A 21,722-nucleotide genomic window follows, 5' to 3' on the forward strand; every position below is an offset into this window, starting at 1 on the left:
GGCAGGGACCTTCTGACACCATATTGCAGATGAACTGCAACAGCTGAGGTGGCTGATCCGGAGATCAGCTCTCCGACTCTGTGGCCTTAGTGGGTGGGTAACGCCCGAGGCCTCGCTGCAGGACAGCTGCTGTCCAGAGCAGCAGAGCCCTGGATCTGGTTTGCCCCACACTGTTCTCAGTTGCGCTCCTTACCAAAGCTGAGAACTCATCTCTCAGTGGGTGGCCCTGCAGGCTGAGGAAAGCCCCCTGGAGCCAGAGGTGACAAGCCTATGCAAAAAAGCTAGCATCACAAAACACAGCTTTTATTTCACTGTTCTGTAATCTCTCAGTGCATCAAACCGCAGCAATAGAAACAGCACAGCAGTAACAAGGAGGCACTTTGACCTGGAAAGGAGAGAATGAGACCTGTTCTCTCCCTCCCTTCTCTAATTCTCCTCCCTCTTAAGTCTCGTGGCAGAGCAGGCTGATTTGGGTAAGTCACTGCACCACAGGCCCACGATGGCACTCTCACTCAAGCAGCAAGCAGAGGAAGCAGGGGCTGACTGCAGACGTTGGGAAAAAGCCTTGCTCCCAGCTAAGGCCCAACAATCACGCTGCCTGGTTAGCATGAAAGAGGGTGAGAGAGAGGAAGGCAAGGAGGGAAGAAGACAGGTTAAGACACACAGACTAAGATGTGCCCTCAAATCCCATCTGCTTTCCCAGACTTCTTACCCAGGACAGATATGCTTCATTCATCTACTTTACCCCAGAGGAAAAGCCACAGTGATGAAAAGCTTCAGCAGAGAGACCTTACAGTGTTACCTCCTGCAGCATCTGCCTACCGCCACAGCACCAAGGGGCCTTTGAGAACACCTCTGCATCTAACTGTTGCAGTAGGCAGAGTGATCGCACCACTTGGAGCAATGAGCTGCCTCCCCCTGCTCAAGTCTGGGCTGGTCAGAGCAGCTCGAGGGGATTCTTTACGAACAATCTCTGCTGCTCTTTAAGCCTCCAGACTGTCTGAAAAGCCCAGCTTTGAAAGTCTACAGGTAACACCGGTGGGCAAAAGGCCAACTGGTGCTAACATAAAGGAAGTGGAAAAAGGCAAGGAAACAGAGAGGGTGGCTTAAAGCTCAAACCCAGGATGTGACTGGCTCTGGGGAGGAGGGCACAAAGCAATCCAACCTGCTAACATTCCTGAATAGGGGAGTCCCGGGAGCTGGAAAGAGGAATCAGCTCTGAGTCTGCAACACAAAGGCTCAGCTGACAGGAAGAAAAAAAAGATATAAAGGTGGGGGGAAGAGAGAGTAAGCAGGAGTCTTGACTATGAAAAGAGAGACTTGCATGAAAGAGAGAGAACTAAAGCCAGCCCAGAGCAGGCTGGCAGTTAGCCCTAGTTGTAGCAAGATACCAGTACAGAGGGGTGAGAAGGTGAGTCAAGGATAAGGATGAAGAGAAAGAAGGAACCAGAGCACAGATCCACACTGAAGTCCAACAGAGATGGGACACTCCTTCTTAGGTCCCCAGGGAGCCCACCTACCACTCAGGCAGCGTACACTGCAGCAGGGAATAGAGCCAGAGGCTTTTCTGTCTTGTGGCTCTGCAGGTGCCAGCCTCGTTTGTCTCCTGGGAGGGAAGGAGTTTTCCCTTTGTGCTGGGGATTCAGGGAAGAGGGAGGATCTCGTGCAATCTGGACAACCTGAAAATGAGATCCCTGTGCTGGGAAGTGCCCCCAGACTAGTAAGAAAGGAGAGAAAGAACAGTCTCAAGGGGTCTCGGGCACCAGGGGACTGTCTGGAGAGGAGACAGGGCCAGGCATGCTGGCCCAGCACAGGTCTGGGCACCAGCACAGATTTATTTCTCCAGAGTCAGAAGGAGAATCCACAACCAGCACATCACCAGGTGAGGAAGTCCATCAGCAATCACTGCGCACTGCTCCAGCTGCTCCACACTTTACACGTTCAGCTTGCCAGCAATGGTCATGAGGACTTTCAGGATGGGCATGAATCCAGACACCTCACTGAAACTGCTGCTGCTCACCACTTGGGTGTGAACCAGGAGTCCCTGTTGGTAGTTCCTGGCCTCAATGCAGCGGGCAATTTCATGAAGACCCATGAGGATGGCTGGAGAGAGCTGTGGGGGAAGGAGCAGAAATGAGTCAACATGCTCAGCACTGCAACAAATGCCCCATTCCCTCCTGTTCACCAAATAATACCCACAGAGTCGAGCACTGGCAGGAAGGCTGCTTCCTCCCACATTTCCCAGGCTATAGCAAACATTAATCTAATACCCAGGCTGGGTTACAGCAAATGCAGGCCCTAGGTAATGGCATTTCAGCTTTAATTGACTATCTGATACATCTGAGGAAGACAAAGGTCCACCTAGCACAGAATCCCTTCCCTGTTCAGGCTTAACATGGACACTTGGGGAAAGGCTGTATGTCAAAGGAATTCTTCCCTTGACAGCTATCCCTCCAGCAATCAGCAGTTCCAGAGTTTTCTGAAGCAGAAGTTACACTAGATTCACACTTAACTACCCCTTCCCATCTGGAACCTGTCTATATGCCAGTATACTTTACCCTCGGGGTACAAGTGCCCTGCAAATGTCTCCCCAGTTTTTTAACATGATGGCTGGGACAAGGTTACGGAAGAAGAGATAAGGCTGCCTGGATTCAAGGTGCATTATAAGGTTTGGCACTCCCCTAGCATTCTCAAGAGAGTATGTGCTGCAAACACACACCGAGGCCCAAGACCCCGTGCAAAGCTGGGATCAGGAATGTGGCTGGACCACAGGAAACAGCGGCATCTACTTACCACCTGCTCACGGAGCTTCTCATACAAACACTCCAGACGCTGCAGCGTGTCCTCCAGCTTCCTTCGTGTTTTCTGAAGTGAAACAGGTATTGCTAGCTCTGCCAGAGCTTCAAAGTCACCTCTCACAGAACCAGGTTGTTCTCACTCAATGTCTCCTATTCTGTGTTCTTCCCATAGCATCTTACAACTCAGCTGCACCTCAGCCTCTGCCAGCCAGAGGCTGTGATACAAGCCAGCCATGCCCTCACATACATTCTTCTCCCCAAGACAGGAGGCTGGATTTGCCCCTTTTCCCATCTCCCAGCCCAGGCTGGCTCCCTTCTGCCAGTGCCTGCAGTCCACAAGACACAGTGATCACTTCCAATGCTTGTAAAACAGCCACTAGCTGGCCCAAGGGGCATTAAGGCAGCCTTGCCCTGGCTGACCTAACCAACAGCTTCTTCCTGGTCTCTTGAGAAAAAGGGGGAATGTCCTTCCCACTCTAGGTAACCACCAAGGCCAAGTACTGAAGCTCTGGTGGGACTAACCCCATGAACCAAGGTGGGGTTCACTCAGAAGTAAATGAAACTGTTGACAGAAAAGTCTGGCTCTGGGCAGCGCTGGGACAGGCCTGGCAGCCTTTGAAACTCAGGTGCATTGCATTGCTGGACCAACCCAGGCATTCAACTTTAATGTAAGCTGGGTGCTTAAACCCAAACCAACGGGCCTTTCTATCCACAGAGGGAACTTTCAGGCTGTCTCCCACAAATTGCTACACTGCACCCTCAGAAAGTACAGAGCAAACAAGCCAAAGCTGCTGCTACACACAAATGGTCTGAGTCTGGGACAGAAGTTTGAGCTTTGTGCTCATCCCAGCACCCACTGAGTAGAAGTGTTCTGGAAGGCTTCAAGGTATCCCCAGACTCTGGGAAGAAGAGGCTGCAAACATCGCTGTTCTGCTTCCAAAGATCCTGGCCTGACACATTCATGCAAATGTGCCACGTATGCCAACAGCCTTGCAGGAACGAGAGTGGAGAAAATACAGGGACTCAGACACAAGGATTATCTGGCTCTCTCTTCCAGTCAGGGTATCTTAGCCTTTCCCTCTAAGCTCAGAGGATCGGTGGTAAGGATCTACCTACAGATCAAGCCAGTGAAAAAGAAAGCTGAATTAGCTATGTCTTTTCTTCTGCTTTCCTCAGATGAAAGAGCGAGAAGGACAGAACCATTGCTCCACAGAGGTAACAAGAAGCAGTGGATAAATGCTACAGAATGTGTCTCTGTTCCCAAGAGATGGACAAGCCTATGGCAGGTAGGGATTAACTTGGTTACAGGGACAAGACTCTTCTCTCAACCAAAAGAAGGAAGCACCAGTCAAACATTTATGAAGGCAAAAGAGGCAAAGATCAGAGCTGGAAGGACTTACTGGGTCAGTGGCGACAGCAGAGCAGCGTTGCACCAGCCCTTCAAACGTGGCCTTCAGGGCCTGGTGCTCAGGGGGCACCTCCTTCCTCTCAACCCTCTCCACAGGTAGCTGGTGATACTGACAGAGAGAAAAGCAGGTGAATGAATGCAATAGAAGCATGAAAGGCTGGAGCAGGTAGATCCACCTCCTGCAACTATAAACAGAAACAACTTCATCCCTTCACAAACCCAGAGAATACCGGGAAGCACACAGTTAGATTATCATCTAGAGACTGTGGTATAGCTTCAGGCCTCTGTGGATTCTCGACTTCCAGCAGTCTGGCAGCCTGCCTGGCCTCCCTCTCCCAGCCTTACCCAGGTGTCATTTTCCACGCTGGCAATTTCTGTAACACTCAGGCAGAGGTGTCTTATAATGGCTGGGGAGCAACATAAGCCCTGCAGATGCCAAGCCGAGTTGCTGTTTTTCTACTTGAAAAGGAGTTGGTGGCTGAGGAATGCCCCACTTTCCATGGGTACCTGTGGGCTGCCCTCCTTGGGTGCTCCTGGGGGTGACTGGCCAGATTCTTGCAACCTGGACAGCTGAGGATGGACCCCTTGGGGCTCAGTGGGCAGGCTCATTACTGGAGCTGTGATGGGGGCTGGAGGAGTAAATTTCTCAGGCATCTGTCAGCAAGAAAGAAAGAAAAAAAAAATCAAGAAAACCCAGTCCCAGGAAGGGGGGTTGGTTTTGCTCCCCACAGGAAAATTTGCCCTCCTTTCTAACTTGCAGAGTGCCCAGTTCCCAAGATGGTGTGTAACACATTCCTGTTCTTTCAGCCCCTGGCTCAGAGCGTGGGGCCCTTCCTCTTGCATCCTAGACGAACAGCCAAAGCGACAGCAAGAAAACTCCTCTGGAATTGTTCAATCAAATGGATCTGTTGCCCCTGAGAGCACTGGTCCTCAGAAAGCCGCCTTGGCTCTGCAACGGCACGAGTCCTGAATGCAGAGATTAGCAGCAGTAAAGTGTCCAACAGAGCAAGTGTTGGGGAAAATACCACAACATGGGGGGAGAATCCTCTTGCAAACACTTCATCGTGCCCCTGCTAAGCCAGAGAGTCAGGACAGATTCACTCTGACAGGGATAGATCAAAAGGAGATGGCTTTAACAAGAGGATAATCCTGTTGTAGTGAGCACAGCCTGAAGCAGCTTCCCAGCTATGCTGCCAGAAAAAGGGCTAGAAGTCTGTTCCAAGATAAAGAAGAGGAGTGGGGGATGGGAATGGTGCCAAAGCAGCTCCTTGTCACACCTGCCAGCAGGCAGCAAGGACAGAAATGAGTACTGAGACCATTTGTTGCAAAAGAGCTCAGCTCAGTGCAATCCCTACAAGGCAGAGAGCAGCAGGGCCAACATGCCAAGCAGCTCACTGCAAACACCTCTCCCAGCTTCTTCCAGCAGAAGTGTGTTATCAGTTGGCATCAGCATCTGAGGAAAATCGCGGTGGGTCTCAGCCTGCCGAGGGAAAGTGCTGCCCCCAGCTGCCAGGCATGAGGTGAGCATGATCTCCCCAGCCACCACGGAAAAAGGCGTGTGGGCAAGGGGATAAGGTGAAATCCACATCTCTAGCAGCAAGAGACCGTGGTCAGTCTAAGCACTGACAGATGATGCAGCATCACAGATGATAATCATGTTATAAAACGGGCACCCTGGAGAACGGCCTGTGAGTCTGGATGGCAAAGAGTCAAGATGTCTTAGACTTCAGCCCTAGCTATGCATGTAACACAAAAGCAGGCAGATAAACATGGATTGAGATCTGCTGAGGACAACAGGAATCATTTATAGGAATGTATCTGTTGCATGGAGCTCCCTGGCTAAAAGACAACCAACGGATATCGCAGCTGAAAGCTTACCTTTTTCTTCTGAAGGCCTCCTCCTGTAGCAGAGGAATCAGTCCATGGTTCCTGAGCTGCCAGGAAAGAGAACAAATGTCAGACTTTGAGAAGGTGGCCACAGCAACAATTCATGGTTGCTTGCATGGTTTGGAGCTTCCTTGAGCAAAAGGGCCCACGGCTCCCATTCCCCCATCATTGCACCTTCAGGCCATTTCAACTGAGGAATTTAAGCTCACAGGCCCAAGAACTGCTCTTGCTTCCTTTTCTCTCTCTTAATTACATCTTTAGCATCTGACTATGCACACAGGCTTCACAAGGTGATGTCTGATCACACTGAGCTGGCACACACCCACTCCCACACAGAAAGGTTTATCTGAGCAAGCTGAGGCTTTCTGCACTGTGCATGGTCCGTGGCATCAAGCTCAGCACCAGGCCTGCGTCTCAGTGGGGACCTGCTCGTGTGTGCATGTCAGGGTTCAGGGATCTCCAGGGGCTCCTCAGACACAAACACTGGTGCTGTGGTGCCAGAGCGAGGGCTGTGTCACGGTGAGGACTGCCCAGCACTGCTCAGGGGTGTCTCAGGGCAGCAGCCCACAGCAGTGCAGGCTGCTGCAAAAGCGAGGTGGGTCCTCATCTTCCCCTTTCAAAATCATGTTCAGATCCAGAGCTTGGCTGGCTTCACAGAAAGAAGGGAACAGACTTCAGCAATGAAGGCCTGGGGAGCAGAGGAGGCTCTCAGCAGACACTTCTGTGGTACCTAGCCTCCAACCTCGCTCCAGGTAATTAAAAACCCATCAGACAACATGACATCAGAAGACTTGTGACCACATTTCATTCTGCAAAGGTCAAATTCCAACTACCTTGTCTACTAATGGCCTGTAAGGGTATCTGCACCTCTGGACAAAACCACAGAGCTTCTTTTGTCACCCCAGTATTAATAACCTCAAGCCTATGAGACTGGAATAGTCTGTGGGAAAGTGGTTTAATTCCAAGGAACGAGCCACCGATTCTGAACTGAGCTTCAAAAAAATCACAGGGGAAAGAGGCAAAAGGTGCTTCATTACTTTAATTACCTTTACTATTAGAGCTCTGGCTGCCTCTTTTTGCCCTCCCTTTTCCCATGACTTCAAGACTTGCTCTCTGATGAGTTTGGATCAGCAGTTTAATTAAGTTGGCACTTATTCCTAGCTAGGGGATTCCGTGCAGTACGACGCTGCTGGCCCCCACTAAGCCTGTGGCCCAGCAGTGCCTGACACTATTCCAACCCAGTGGCACTTTGAATCCTCATAGGAAACAGCTATTTTAATTATAATCTTTATGCCAGGTACTTAATCATCGGACATGAGACTACAGGACCCTGCTGCATTTTGCTGGGATGAAACTCTGATTATCTTGCCTATACTGCTTGTGAAAGAGGATTTCTCACCAGCCCTGAAAGGAGTGCCCTGCAGCAGCAGTCTCCAGCAATGTCTGTCCTAGAACAACACCAGGCTAGGGTCAGGGATTCTCAGGGCCAGAAGGGATATTGGACAACAAGCTGTTGTCCTGATGCTCCCCAGGGGCATGGGATTTCTAAAGAGTTGAGATCTCTCTTTATTGTTACCACTGAGGATGTGTTTATGAGCCCCTCAGACTGTGATGGGGAATTTCCAAATCAAGCAAGTTTGGCCTGTCAGATTGAGTGATCTTACAGTCCTTTTCCAGGCTAGAGAAAAGTACCCAACAAAACCAGAACAATAACAGCATGCAGGAAAGCCCGCTTGCACTGCTGATCTGGGCATGCCATAGCTGCCATTAAAACAGTGGCTTACAGTACTCTTTTGAGGAGGCAGTAAGTCTGTGTCACTGTATTAGCCCAGAAGCATGACTATGGTGATGATCAACAGAAGGAGTGGGAGACTGATATAGAGTGAGTTAATACTCTGGGGATTTTGTTGGTTGGATCGTATAGGCTGGTGGCTGCTTTCTGAGGCTACTTAGCTACCTGTCTGGTAGATTATGCTTTTCTGTCAGCTTGTGTGAACGAGATCTGTTCTCCTTTCAAAAACTGATGTGGTTTTTAGCCACATCAGTGGCTTGGAAGTGCCTTGTGATTTAAACATAAGGAAAATAAAACTGGGGATGAATGCTGCCAGAAGGGAACTTCCTCAAGCTGAAGATGCCCTGTGGAAATTCACTGCTGGAAAGTGCTTGAAAACCTTGCCATGGAATTATCTTTCCTTTGACAGGGAAACATTTAAGGAAAGGGGATAAAGTCTTCTAGGTCAGAAACATGGACCTCTTGCTTTCTCTACCCAAATCCATTAGTAACAGCACAGTGTCTTCATTTCACTTTCAACATCCCCAGCTGTCACTTAGCAGTCCTCAGAACAAGTATGTCCACTACTCCAGCTGTACAGCTCCCCAGGCATGCACAGGAACAGCAAACAGCAATGAGCAGGCATGCGCACACAGTGAAACATGCACACAGCCCACACTTCACTGGGAGTGGCAACACTGCCTCCCCCACAGGTCTGGAGGCTTCTCTGGGTACTACCTGCATGATCCGTGTGAGGATCTAGCCAAGGGAAGAAACCTGAAAATCAAAGCAGGGTGAGAGAGTCATCATCACCAACAGCTTTTACTCCGTGAATAATGTCCCTGGACTATTATCCCCGCCAGCTTTCCAGAAGGAATTTGCACAGTCTGAGCGTAGAGCCTTTATATGTACTCACTACAGGCTTCACACAATGGGGTTTGCTATCCTTGGCTAAACACAGCTCAGCAAAGGATCCCAGGTGGATGCAAACCTCAAAGCCTCAGTTCCTTCACTCTCGGAATAGGCATGGCTTGGAGAAGCATCTGCTCAAAAATCTGAGGACTGTCAGCCTTGTTGTTGGGGATCCCTCACAGTCTTGCTAAACCCAAGACAGCAAACAAACAACCAACAAGCACAGGTGTGGTGATGTTGTGGGAAACAGAAGGAGGGAATGCTCATCCCCCAGGGACTAGGTCCAACAACATTCTCTTTTTCTTCATCACACTAGCAAGGACTTCACAGTACTTGCAGGCTGGGCTGGTTTCAAACTAGAGCAGTGCACAGAGGAATCCAGAAGTGATTCCTAGGCAAGCACTTTATGACAACAGGAAAAAATGGTGAGAACTAGAGCACAGCAGATAGAGGAATTTTATCTTGAAGATAAGCAAGGGGTATCCCATGGACAGAGGAGCAGCCTGCTCTCCCAGCATTTCAGATGCACTTCTTGTGTAAGTTACATAAGCAGGAACAAGATCTGCAAGCCTTCCAACTAGGTATTCCCTAGGAACCACCACCCTTTCCGTCAGAGCAGATGCCTCTAGAGTGGATGACTACTATCACTGAGGACCTAGAGAGATAGTATCTTGTAATCAGGACCTGAGGGACAGAATAGCTGAATAGGCTGAACAAAACTGTCATCAGTGCTGTGTTTCACCACCACAGCAAGCCTCAGCACAATGTGGCAGCACCATATCGAGCCTTTATGGTGAATGACCAGGCTCCAGAAGGTCCATGTCAATTATATACTGCAGACATCATCTAGGAGTGTCCTGGACACGCAAGTCACATGAGCAGTACTTGCCTATGGGAGGAGGAGGAATGCTGGCTGTTGGCAGTGGCTTGGTAGATGGAGCTCCAGGACCTCCCTGAGGGTAACCCACATTCATGGGGGAGTTGAAAGGTGCTGAAGAGTAACCTAGAGGAGACTGGCTTGCCACAGGCAGAGGACAAGCTGTGGGATGCTGAGAAGATGGGACTGAGGATGGAGTGAAGAGGGCAGGTCCAGGTGGTGGAACTCCAGGAGCTGTCACAGGCATGGACTGTCCAGTCAGAGAAGGCTGGCTGGGGAAGTGAGCAGGACTAATAGGTCTGACTCCTGCTGGTCTGAATGGCTGAGTCTGTGATACAGCTACAAAGAGAAAGAGAGTGTATCAGAATCACTTATTTCATGTGCAAACCACTCCTGATTCTCTCCTTCATGCTAATAAGTCTGTCCTTCTCTAAGTTGTACCCTAAAATATCCATGTCAGGGGTAACCCCCATAACCCAGGCTAAATCATCAGCCTCTACCACAGTTAGCTGTGCCCTCCCCAATCCTGGTATATGCTTAATAACAGTGGATGTGCAGCAACAGCTGCTAGAACCAGACGTATCAGAAGCACTGAGAAGCCTCTCAGACAGAGGACTTGTTCTTTGCAAACACAAGAGACCTGTGAAAAAAGAACGCAGCGCAGCCATTCATGTTGAAGGCTTTAGTCTAACAAAGCCCAGAAAATGAACATGACTCTGAGACACTGCTTACCTGGCCCTGGAACAGTTGCTGGAAACAAGCCCAAGTTGTACTGTGGGTACGGGGGCCCTCTGGAATAGACACTCGTCTGTGGACCCGTGCTGGGCTGCGGAGGGGCAACATGCTGAGGTGTCAGAGACATCACTGGCACTGGCTGAGGCGTGAAGAGAGAAGGCACTGAAGGCTGAGACGGTTCTGAAGGGGCAAGTGATGATGGATAGTTGGGCTGCAATTAAAAAAACCAAAAACTTGCCCATGGCCGACACAGTCACGTGCACACACACACACACACAAGCACATGCACCTTCTGTCCCTGCCGCTTCTCTGGCAAGAGAAGATGCTGCTGCTGCCAATGCCCTGGATGGGTTGAATCAAAGGCCTTTCCCATCACATAACTTGCTCAACAAACTGGGCATCGCTCTGTTCAGAGCATCCTCTGGCTCTCACAAGGATTAGCCCTCAGGAGCCTGTTCCCATACAGTGACTTCCTGGAAGCACCACCAGTGGAAATAATGAACAATTATGAGTAAAAGAGGCTGGGAGCAAGAACAAGGATGAAGCAGCACCACACTGTTTCTACTGAGATGCAAGGGTGAGGTGGCCACGTGAGTGTGAACCACAGCACTCTTTTTCCTCAGTATGTGCGCTGAGCTCTCAGTGGATCACTAGTAACAGTCTCCTCCAGTGACTGCACGTGAGAAAAGGCTTCTGTGTATGCCAGACAGCCTGCTTTTGGATCACTACAGAGCTTGCATTTGCTCCATTGAAGGACATCACTGATGAGTGCCTCAGTGCCTGCAGTCTGCATCATCTCCCACACCCTGGCTTTGGCTGGGTCTCCCCATCCCACCTGGGGAGGGGGAGGTGGTGCATGAGTGAGCAGCTGCCTGGTACTTAGCTGCTAACTGGAGTTAAACAACAACATCATATTACTTCATAGGCATCCACAACCCTATCATCCCTCCTTCATCTCCCCAAGCCATAAACACGAGAGTTTAAGGCCTACCTTATCGGGATGCCTGGGATCTGCTTTGTGGGCTGCTTCTTCAGGCACAGAACTACCCTTGGCTGCTGGAGATGTGTGTTTGATGACACCTACATTTACACGAGTGTAGGGAAAGGGAGGTGGCTGCTGATGACCCACATTCTCTCCTTGAGCATGGAAAAGTCGGTCTCTGAGCTGTTCAATCGGGAGCTGAAACAAACTGTGCTTTAGGAGAACTGCCTCGAGAGCCTCAGGTGGAAGGTGCCAGGGAGGCATTCAAAGCAGACCCTGACCCAAAGCATTAAACCTGCAAAACTAATAATTTCCCCAATAGTCACTGGGATAAAAATAAAACAAAAAACCTCCCCAAAACCCCAACAAATTTGTAAGTGACAATCTGGGACATCACCTGCTGTATTCCCAGGCAGATGAGGTCTCACTGACTCCTCCTCCAGTCTTTAAACTTTCCCCTCCCCAGCGCATCTTTGGACACTAGACAGATTTGTTTCAAGCTACAGGATGATCTCCCCATTCCTTTCCTCTACCAGCTAGTTTCAGGAAGAGATACAGCTTCCCTGGTGAGCTGCTTCCCAGCACTGTTCTCCAGGAAATATTTCACAGTTCTACAGCCTCCTTCCTTTTCCCTGAATCAAAGGCACTACATGAAAAAAAAAAACAAATAAAGACAAAAGCTGTGTCCTAGAAAAGAACTCCACACCTCTACTCCCAAGTTACCATAATTAAGCTGCAACTTTAAGTCCTGATGCATGTCAAAACCCAAGCTCTTGTACAAAGTACCATTTTTGCTCCTATACTACTCTTTCCCACAACAACTCATCTCTCACTCACCTCTTTAGAGCTGCTGGGCAGGTAATTCATTGCAGCTGCCAAGCACCCTTGTGATGCCAGGAGACTGGCATATTGGGTGATTCGTTCTGCCAAGACCGGGCCTGGCGCTTGTCCTGTTGTGCCTCGGAGCATCTCAATGGACCTGCTCAGCACCATCACCTTCTCTATGAGATCCTGAATAAGGGGGAGGGAAGAAATAGATCACTTAGAATCTGACTTGCCTTACTGGCATATCTCATGCTGAGACCATAGCAGATGGTATTTCCCACTTTCAGTTGATACCAGGTCTAGTGTGAACAGAAGTTACGCCACTTTGCACCTGACGCTACCACTGAACACTGTTTCCTCAGGTGCACTTTGCGGAGAAAACCAGTAACCAGGAAGCAAACCCTGACACTGCTACTTTTAATGTATGGGGGAAAAAAGAAGAAAACCTGAAGCTACTTCACATTCCAATCAACTGATGTTTCCACTAAGAAGTTACTACCACAGCTCTAGGAGTTACAAGCTGTCAGCTTGGAAGATGAAGGATTAAAACAATACCAGGAGAAAATCACTAGGGAAAAACTATTCCTGCTGACAAACAGACCACAAGGCCTTTAGTTAATCAAAGCCCCTTCAGCCCCTAGATATCAAAGCCATACTTGCATCTGTAGAATGATATACGCATCATTGGCTGACAACTGGTAACTGGGAGGAGGCCAGTTTCAAACATCACCAGGAATGTTGAAGACGCCTTTTTGTTGTTGTTATTCACTAGTAGGGTTGCAAAACCAGGGAACTCTGTAGCAGAGGGCATTATCTGCAGATATCCAAGTGGAAGACTTGTCTATCTCACTGCAGTGACTGGTAGGCACAACTAGGGTTCATGACTTAGCCAGGACTGGTTTAGGTGTAACAGGTAGTTAACAACACTGACTTAGAAGCCCTGATTCACCAGCAATCTGTGACTACCCACACACGATCATTCTGCTTGCAGTGGGAATAATATTGTTTAGACTTTATTTCCTTTTGCCAGAGGCTGTTCTGAAGCTACAACTAGATAACTGGAGCATTACAGTTAGACATGTAAGCATAGCAGCAAAGGTACTCCCAGGAAACTGTTTCCCAGTAAGAAAATAGGTACAGTCTAAATTTCCCTGATTAAAAGAAAGCTCAGAGAAGACATCAGTAGATAAAGACAGGTGGGTAGACTGTAACTTGCATCCATAGCTGGATTTATGTGCAATGCAATCCCCACTCTCTAAACACACAAACATTTAACGTTTAAGTGTGCAAGTCTCCTTTTTATAAGCCTGTAATCCAGTCTAGGAGGAGACACCTTGGTGACTACAACTTGTCTTCACTGTCTGCTAGGAGCCAGAAACTCCGTTTGATGCGATAAACGCAAACGGATCAGGGCTACCAGACCAGCCTAAAGAGCAGTCAAAACAACAGGATAGCACCTGTACCTGCAGGGCCAGGGGTGATGAAGTCTCATGGTTTTTTACCCAGCATTCCACCAACCTCTCCACATTGCCTGACGAGATATAGCAGAGGCAGGCGTCACTGGACAGGGCTGCACCTCCCTCCGACTCCAGGCGGGCACCCAGCATGTCTAGAGAGAAAGAGACAGGTTAGTGGCTGGGCTTGATAATCTGAAAGGTCTTTTCCAACCAAAATGATGCTGTGATTCTTTGATTCCATAAAACACAGCCAGCAATTAACACACTCTCCTCATGAAGAAGTAATTTTTAATATATCTGCCAATTTTTGTATGTCTGCCCAGACACATAAAAGAAAGAAAAATCCTTAAAAGTGGAAGATACTATCCAATGCCTTCCTTTCTTTATTTTTTTTCCAAAGAGGTAGGGAATCTCTAGGCAACAGAAGTGTCCAGTACCAGGGAACAGCTAGCAATCTGGTACTTGTCAATGTTTAGCAAATGTCAGGAGCTGAAGCTACCTCACGTCTGCCACCGCCAATTCCCACCCCTACAGCCGGGTCTGTAAAAGATGTCATGTTTTCTTGTATTTTCAGTTGTGTCATTTTACTTGTATAAAGTGCTGGCATTTCTCCAACAGCCCTTAGATGTTAACCATCAGCCAGGAACTAGTTCCCACCTAAGTGACACGAGTAACTTCTTCAGATTCAGTCCCGAGACTGACCCTGAACAGGAACAATCAGTTCCTGAGCTTGTAGGACTATTAACAGAGTTGAGGAAACTACTGAAGTCATCCAACATCCATCAACCTCTGTTTCTGAGCTTAAGAGGGAAGGGAATGTGCTGCAATGGTAGACCTCTTTCAGATGGAATGAAGCCACCTGGCCTTTTAGAGTCAGGGAAGTCCCTTTCACCCCAGAATAAAATAATAAATATCTTCCTTTTAGCATCTCAGTCCAGTGCCTATTGTGCTTTTTTCCCATGATTTTGGTAGAAGTGGCAGAAAACAACAGCATCTATAAGTTTACACTGTGACTCTCAGTTACTGTGTGCATATATCATTCTTCTAAACAGCCCACACTTATTTAAGAAGTTCCAGCTAGCTATAACGAGCAAGGTGTGCTTTTCTTCCTCAACAGTAGCCACTTCTTTCTGAAAGCAGTCCAGAGTTGCCTTCCTCTAAGGGAAATTGTATCAAAACATAGCATGCTGCATACCACAGAGCTGGGTATAGTCCTCATGCTTTGAGTATGTTAACAAGATGGCCAGTGCTTCCTTCCAGCTCCGTAGATCACTTGTGCACACAATATCTTTCCAGTTCTGCTGCACAATAGAGGAAAGCAGCTGTAAGGGAAGCAGAAGGCCTGTCAGTCACTGAAGACAAAGATAAGCTGACTACTTAAGCAAGGGCACCCACAAGGACAGCTCACTTTCAGGCACACTTCCCACTATGCAGCAACTACCTCACTGTACGCTGAGGTCCACCAATCCCAGTATCCCAGTGCCAACAGTAACTGGAACCTGACGCCTCTAAAGAAGGTAAAAAAGCCCAAGAAAGTGCTTAAGAGAATATAAAAATAGCTGCACTAGGCCAAACTAAAGATCTATCACACGTCCTGTTTCAGAGTAGCTAATAGCTGCCAACTCAGTGTTAGGATATCCTGATCCCTGTTACGCTTCCTCCTTTGTCAGTTAATAAGCTAGGACCTTCCTGGCTGAGCTGTGAAGGGGCAGCATGTGCCATAGGTTACAAGCACGGGGAGCTGAGGTAGAAACCATTAGATTACAGAAAAACCCAAAACAAGGAACAGAGAACACAGACATTCTTGATGGTCAACATGAAGTTGTCATAAAACCACCCAAATGTTAAAGGTCTAGCCAAAAGGAGATGCACAGATTCTCCTGACATTTTACTTCTCATCACAGCATTTCCACAAATAATCAGACAAACATGTGACAAGATATCCTACACCTTCCCCTCCTTGGTAGCTACTCAAAAAATTGTCACTTACCAGGGACAGTTTCGTCTTACGCTTGGCAAAGTAGCGTTTCTGAGTCTCCTTTAGAAGTTTCTCCCCACCAGCTATAGCTAAGATGATGGCATCAGCAAAGCACTCTGCCTGTATGCACAGTTCCACTGCATCCTCAAAATTCCCCAACAAAAGGGCTTGGCTGATGAGTCCATCCATATCTACAGAGGTGTGAAGCAGAATTAACCCACAGAGCCATCATCCAGAGGCATCAATGATGCTCATTTTATAGAGCAGGCAGTAAAAAACAAAATAAGGCTTGGAAACCCAAATCGGGTTTTGCACTTCAAAAAAAAAATCTCCTGACTTGACAGTAAATTTTCCACCATCTAAAACATTCTCCTATATTTTTAATGAGTCTTTTCTCTGTGAAGAGTATTTCCTTGCACAAGGCTGAGAGATGCTGCATGACACTGGGATGCATCATGTGTTTTAAAACTACCCATCTCCTGAAGTGGGCTGGACCAGATTCTTCCTGGTACCTCTAAATCTTCTGGGCTTCCCTCCTCTCCCCTCTTCCCAAGAGAACAGAAGCACTTTCATGTAACATACCTTCTGTGACAGGGATCTCCAGTGTGCTCATATTCTGTGGGATGAGGTTATCAAAAAAGGCTGAAGAGGAGGAAACAGCAGCTACATCGTCACTCAAATTTACCAAAGGCTGTGCAAAGGGTGCAAGAGGTTCATTAATTCACTTAACACACAGATACTGCCCAAAACATTTTAATGGATTACTAGGTGGATGGAGTTGCTCTCCATTTGGTTGAGCATGTTCATATAAATCCCATTTCAACTTAGAGACCCATCATGTCTCCTGTTACTGCTCAATCAAGCTGCAAAGCTTCTCCTGACAAAGCTCAGGAGATTGATGGTAAGACATGCAATACCAACAGCACCACTGGCCAACATTCATCAGTTCACTGCCAGCCTTGAGCAAGCTGAACAATTTTGGATGAAACAGGGACAAGTCCAACGAGTGATATCTGTAACTAACAGGTAGGACCCCAGCTGTGCTTGGTGGTCTATTGAAACACAGGAGACAACTGCTAGCCCTAGCAAACCTCAAGAAGTGTTTAGGGTTTGTGAAGAAGGTTACTTATTTGAGGATATCAGTTTCAGATATCTTAGAGGAGCAAAATTTACAGTGCATGGTGAATCAGGCCTTGGAACACATCTGAAGGTGGACATCACAAAATCATGTGAGCATACATTTCAGAGGACAGAGGTGAAAGGGAAAGAAGCGTTAAAGAAATAACACAGCAGAAGCTTCACATAGGAAATCCAGAATTGTAGCATCAAGTTAAGTGTAGCATGTTAATTTGTAGCATAAAGGTGAGGCTAATTCTATCAGTGAAGAAATCAGCAGTGGTGAAGCAAGTCATCTTGTAGTGTTAACAGCCCAGAGCCCATCCTCATCACTTGCTGATTTGGTTTAAAGCCAGAAGGGACTGCTATGATCATTCAGCCTGACCCTGTGAGGGTCCAACAGGACTGTGAACTGCCTCTGCAACGCCTGCACGGAGCCCAACAACTTGTGGTTGGAATTAACCACAGAGGGGTTGGACCAGATGATCTCTAAAGGTCCCTTCCAACCCCTACTATTCAATTCAATTTGTATTGTTGCCCTCTTTGTATTTGTGAGAGAGTTTTATTTAATGCTGGAAAATTCCAAGACAGGGCAGCAGCATGCAAAAAAAGTGCTCTGCATATGTGCTTCTCTTGAATTTTATACTAGAAGACGTTTAACTATGTGATGATAGCCACTGCTTAGGGTAGAATTTTGGGGTAGATGGACCATTGTTAATTCTTCTGTGCTTCAGTACTACAGAGGTAAAATAGTAAGACAGAAACAACTTCAATGTGGATCTCTTACAAATGATACTGTTTACTGATCCCCTAAAGGAATTTCACAGCTTGAAAATACTATGACCTTTTTCTGACTCTCCAGTAAGAAAAAAATATAACTTAAATTTTGTATTTAAACAGTAGATCAGAGCTACTGAGTATACTGGCAATTGATCAGACAATAATCTTTGAAGATAGTCTCACCAAATGTATCAATAATGTCTGCAACAGATACTTGAAGTATTTATATAACTCAACAAACACAGCAACTATGAGTCAATCTGAATTGTAAAAACCAGTGCAAAAATACTAACATACAATTTCAATCAATTATAAGTCAAGGGTGCCGATTGCCCATGACTATAGCAACTAATTAAGTATCCTAAAGGTGAGCTTCAAGTATCGATTCACAGTGAAGCCACGGCAAACTGAAAGAAGTATCCAGTATAATTAAAGGGCTGTGCCCATGACATTTCTTATCAAAGTAACCACAAAAATATTCACTGATGCTTGTTACCACACCCAAACCAATTCTCATGCCCAAGGACACCGAGATTCCTCAGCTATAAACTCTCTGATGTTTCCATCGTGCCGCCATAACTAACTCTTCTAGTTTCTGAAGGCGAAGCATACGATATTTCTTCTTAGCTCAGAATGGCAACATCTGAGAGACGTTGTTAACTGGCAATAGCACCAAATTCCTGAAAAACTGGACCCTTGGCCCTCAATTATTAAGCTGCCTCAGTGGACTTTTCAGTCACAGTCTTTGACAGCTGACAGCACTGAAGACAACTAGAAGCGAAAACGACAGGGAGTGAGGAGCCTGCTAGAGTCGAAGGACTCTACATGGCAAGCTGAACATCACTGAGAGAGTGAGGAGGCCAGACTCCAGGGGAGTCAGAAGGCAGAAAAAGAGTCAGTGTTAAAACCTTCCTGTTCATTTTGCCCTCTACTTCTCTCCCAGATTAGCAAGACATACTGGACATACCTGATCGGACTGTGCAGCATTTGTCTCATCTGCCTCAGGAAGGGTCTGTTTATCTGGGATCCCGTTACTCAAACATGAGGTGATCTAGAAAAGTAACAGATATTCACAGATTAAAGTCCTTATCAAAGTTAAACACCTAGGCAGCAAAGTCACCAAGTGACAGGTAAGCCCCAGACACAATTCCCCCAACTCTTTCACATGTTTGAAAAGCTCCACCTGTCCCTGTTCCTGGCTGGCTGCCTATGAGAGGTTATTTATCTTTTTCAGAGTGTTATCAATGCTGCCGCAACAGTTTCCTCGCCTGCAGCTCCATCAGTGCTATGCCAGACTGTCTTCATCTGTCACCTTCTTCCTGGCTGAGGAATTCCCTGAGATGCAGAGAGCTGGATGCCAGAAGCTCTCACAACTGCACTGTTGTTATACATTTACTACAGCACCAGCAACTAGAAACAAGATAACTGGGCTCAAGAGCCCTTTGGTTTGATTCAACACAGCTACAGTTATACCCATAGAAGTACCCACGTTTGCTTTTTAATGGAGAATACTTGAGGTGCTTCTCAGGTGAAATTTCGTACAGTTTAGTCTTTTGTGTGCTGCAAGATCACTCACTCACATCCAGGAGAGACCCTACAGCCCTCCTGCAGCAGCTATAGCCTGTACAGGTTTCTCTCTATTGGAAAGACTCCTTACCTTTTTTTGCAGATCCTCTTTACTGTAGCCCAGCAGCTTAAGGAGTTTAGTCCTGGACTCCTGTTCCAGATTCACCTGAGTCCCAAAGGATATGGAAAAAGACAATTACGTAAAATCCTAGACATCTACACACTGCCAACAGATGGCTGCTTCCGCCAGCAACAAAGCTTAGAGCTCAGTTTATAGATAAGGAACTCAACTCTGACAAGTCCACCTGATGTCTACTGAGGGAAAACCGATGGAATTCAAGTTATAACCATGATAAAAGTGTGAAATTCAAGCTCATCACATAGTTACAATTAAGGTACAACCGTATGCCAGGGCTATGACTGTATGCATAGTTACTGTACTTGGCCATTAATTTCCTGGATGGTCTAGGAATTGCCAAGCTAATCTCTGCATAGAGACAACGGACAGATTTGAGTCTAGAGATGACACTGAGACAAGGTAGTTGCCTGAACCCCTAGCTGGCTTCACAAGACTCAGTTAGTTGTTCCAGAAGCTCCCTGGATGGGGATTTCAGACGGTCCTACCTTCAAGAATTTCCAAAGGCTCTCATCAAAGGGCAGCTTGGCTGTCTGGATCTTGCCCTGGCAGTAATCAAGGAGGTTCCCTGACTGCAAGGCCATCTGCAGCTCTCTGGATCGGAGCAGGAATTCAGTTTCAGTAGTGACTTGACTGATGAATACCTGGTGTGGGTGAGTCTGCTGCACTTGCTGTCGAGGAGCTTTGGTAAGACCAAAGGAAATAAGTTTTCCTCCAAACTGAGAAAGACAGAGGGAGACACAGTAAGCATTCTTATCAACAGAGGTAAAAGCAACTCACTTGGTTCTTCATCCAGCAAGGTGGAGTCAAACTCCAGCGGTGATCACAAGGAACCCATGTGTACGGATGGCAGGGTCATCAAAGGAGTTACATCACAAGCCTTTCAGCTGAAGACTGACAACGAGGACATTTGTGTACGGCCTAACCAATTGCAAATGCCAGGCAGGCACAAAGGAGAAAGTACCACGTGGAACTATTTGTTCATTTCTGGCATGGAGAGGCAGGCTGCAATGGTAAAAACTATCATGTGAACAGCAGGCCCTAGACAGATATAGAACAAGTCTAGCCACCAGCTAAAACGATTCAGCCTTTCTATTTAGAAGCAAAGAGGTGAAGAAAATTAAATATCTGGATAGGAAGGAGAAAGACAGGAGACAGTGGGAATTCACGTCACAGCCTACAAGGACATCTTTTCTGAGTCTTCCTTGGCTTTAACAGCTCTTACTTATAACCTCCTCTGCCACAGGAGTTCTCGTTGGAAATGTATCTCATTGCTGAGCAAAAGAGCTTTGCTCCATGGGACATCACAATGCACCTTAAACTGACATCAAAACAACTTCCTATAGCAAGATCAAAAGGCTTCTCCAGCAAAAGAAAATAACGTGTCACAAGATGACACAGCTATTGCATTTTAAGCTAAGGATGCTTCATTCACTTACAGCAAATGAAACCCCCACAGGTCTGCGAATCCACTTGGGTGGCTTTTTTAATGGTGGGATCGAGGTGATCTGAGCTACTTGCTCTGGCACCTGCAGAGGAGGAAGGATCTGTCCTGTGCCAAAGGGATCCAGGTTGTTGAAGGAGGAAGAGATCTAGAACCAGATGGAGAAAGGAATAAGATATAACTCAACTTCTCTCTGTACAGAGTAAGCACAAAAAACTGTTGCTTAGTAATTCACTACTTTCCTGGCTGATGAAAAGAAAAGGCTGTTACAGCCTCTCTTTTTGGAATGCCACCAAGCCTCCACACAAGAGAAATGGTGTTTCTAAACAGTTCCAGAAATTATTTCCCAAGAAGCTTTACCTTGAGAGATTTTAAGGTAATATGCAAACATACAAATTCCCTAACAAACACTTCCTGGCTTAGCACCCAGCTCATAAACATGAGAGTTATAAATTGTTTTATGCATGACAACACATAGTCCAAAGTCATCCAACTTATGCTTTGTCTTCCTCACAAAGGAACATTGACTCCCTTTCTGTAGCTGGAGTCGTTCAAATGGGTTCATTTTAATGACTGTCTCAAACTTTCATAGCTTAGATGAGGCTCATGAAAGAATCTCTCCAGACTTTCTTGCCTAGGCAAAAGAGTGTCAAAAATGGCCTTTGATCTCGATTTCTGACACTCAGGAAGGCAGTGAGGACATACACGATGCTACTCACAAGCATTCTCAGTTTTTAACACTGTAGGCATAGATTTGTTGTTTGATAAGGACAGCCCTGTTCACGTTTGACTGGATGGTGGGGTATAGCTCCAGAATACGGCTGACCAGCATACTCGACAAGAAGCAACACGAGGCTCGTCAAGCTGCGACTGCCAAGAATCACAGGTGAGACCTACATCTTTTGTTTTTCTAGTCTTTCAGTATCAAGATATTAATATGCCCCACGTTACAGTCAATTGCCTTGGGGAATATTGCTAATTTTGGCTTATAAGCTATTTTTAAAAAAACCTCTTCTGATGAACAATAAGATGTTGTATTAATGAGTGTCA

General features: G+C 47.0%; 1 protein-coding gene across 4 annotated transcripts in view; it reads right to left on the reverse strand.

The window, feature by feature from the left end:
- Nucleotides 1–301: 301 nt before the first annotated feature.
- SEC31B (SEC31 homolog B, COPII coat complex component) overlaps nucleotides 302–21,722 on the reverse strand; it is a 33,811-nt gene continuing 12,390 nt past the window's right edge. For 3 of the 4 annotated variants that reach the window (XM_062001265.1, XM_062001264.1, XM_062001266.1), the window contains exons 10-26: nucleotides 20,668–20,820; nucleotides 19,717–19,947; nucleotides 19,184–19,258; nucleotides 18,494–18,577; nucleotides 16,213–16,321; nucleotides 15,643–15,821; nucleotides 14,848–14,974; nucleotides 13,659–13,804; nucleotides 12,208–12,381; nucleotides 11,380–11,568; nucleotides 10,386–10,599; nucleotides 9,666–9,992; nucleotides 6,085–6,140; nucleotides 4,714–4,860; nucleotides 4,199–4,315; nucleotides 2,794–2,865; nucleotides 302–2,113 (exon numbers count right to left, since the gene is read on the reverse strand). In XM_062001265.1, coding sequence (XP_061857249.1) covers nucleotides 1,934–2,113; nucleotides 2,794–2,865; nucleotides 4,199–4,315; nucleotides 4,714–4,860; nucleotides 6,085–6,140; nucleotides 9,666–9,992; nucleotides 10,386–10,599; nucleotides 11,380–11,568; nucleotides 12,208–12,381; nucleotides 13,659–13,804; nucleotides 14,848–14,974; nucleotides 15,643–15,821; nucleotides 16,213–16,321; nucleotides 18,494–18,577; nucleotides 19,184–19,258; nucleotides 19,717–19,947; nucleotides 20,668–20,820 — 2,580 coding nt within the window. In that variant the 3' untranslated portion in view covers nucleotides 302–1,933. Of the gene's footprint in view, nucleotides 2,114–2,793; nucleotides 2,866–2,899; nucleotides 3,911–4,198; nucleotides 4,316–4,713; nucleotides 4,861–6,084; nucleotides 6,141–9,665; nucleotides 9,993–10,385; nucleotides 10,600–11,379; nucleotides 11,569–12,207; nucleotides 12,382–13,658; nucleotides 13,805–14,847; nucleotides 14,975–15,642; nucleotides 15,822–16,212; nucleotides 16,322–18,493; nucleotides 18,578–19,183; nucleotides 19,259–19,716; nucleotides 19,948–20,667; nucleotides 20,821–21,722 lie in introns of those variants that run through there. The other variant, XM_062001267.1, reaches the window with a different exon arrangement.

Source organism: Colius striatus, chromosome 8 (assembly GCF_028858725.1).
Source record: "Colius striatus isolate bColStr4 chromosome 8, bColStr4.1.hap1, whole genome shotgun sequence".
In the NCBI taxonomy this organism is placed as follows: domain Eukaryota; kingdom Metazoa; phylum Chordata; class Aves; order Coliiformes; family Coliidae; genus Colius; species Colius striatus.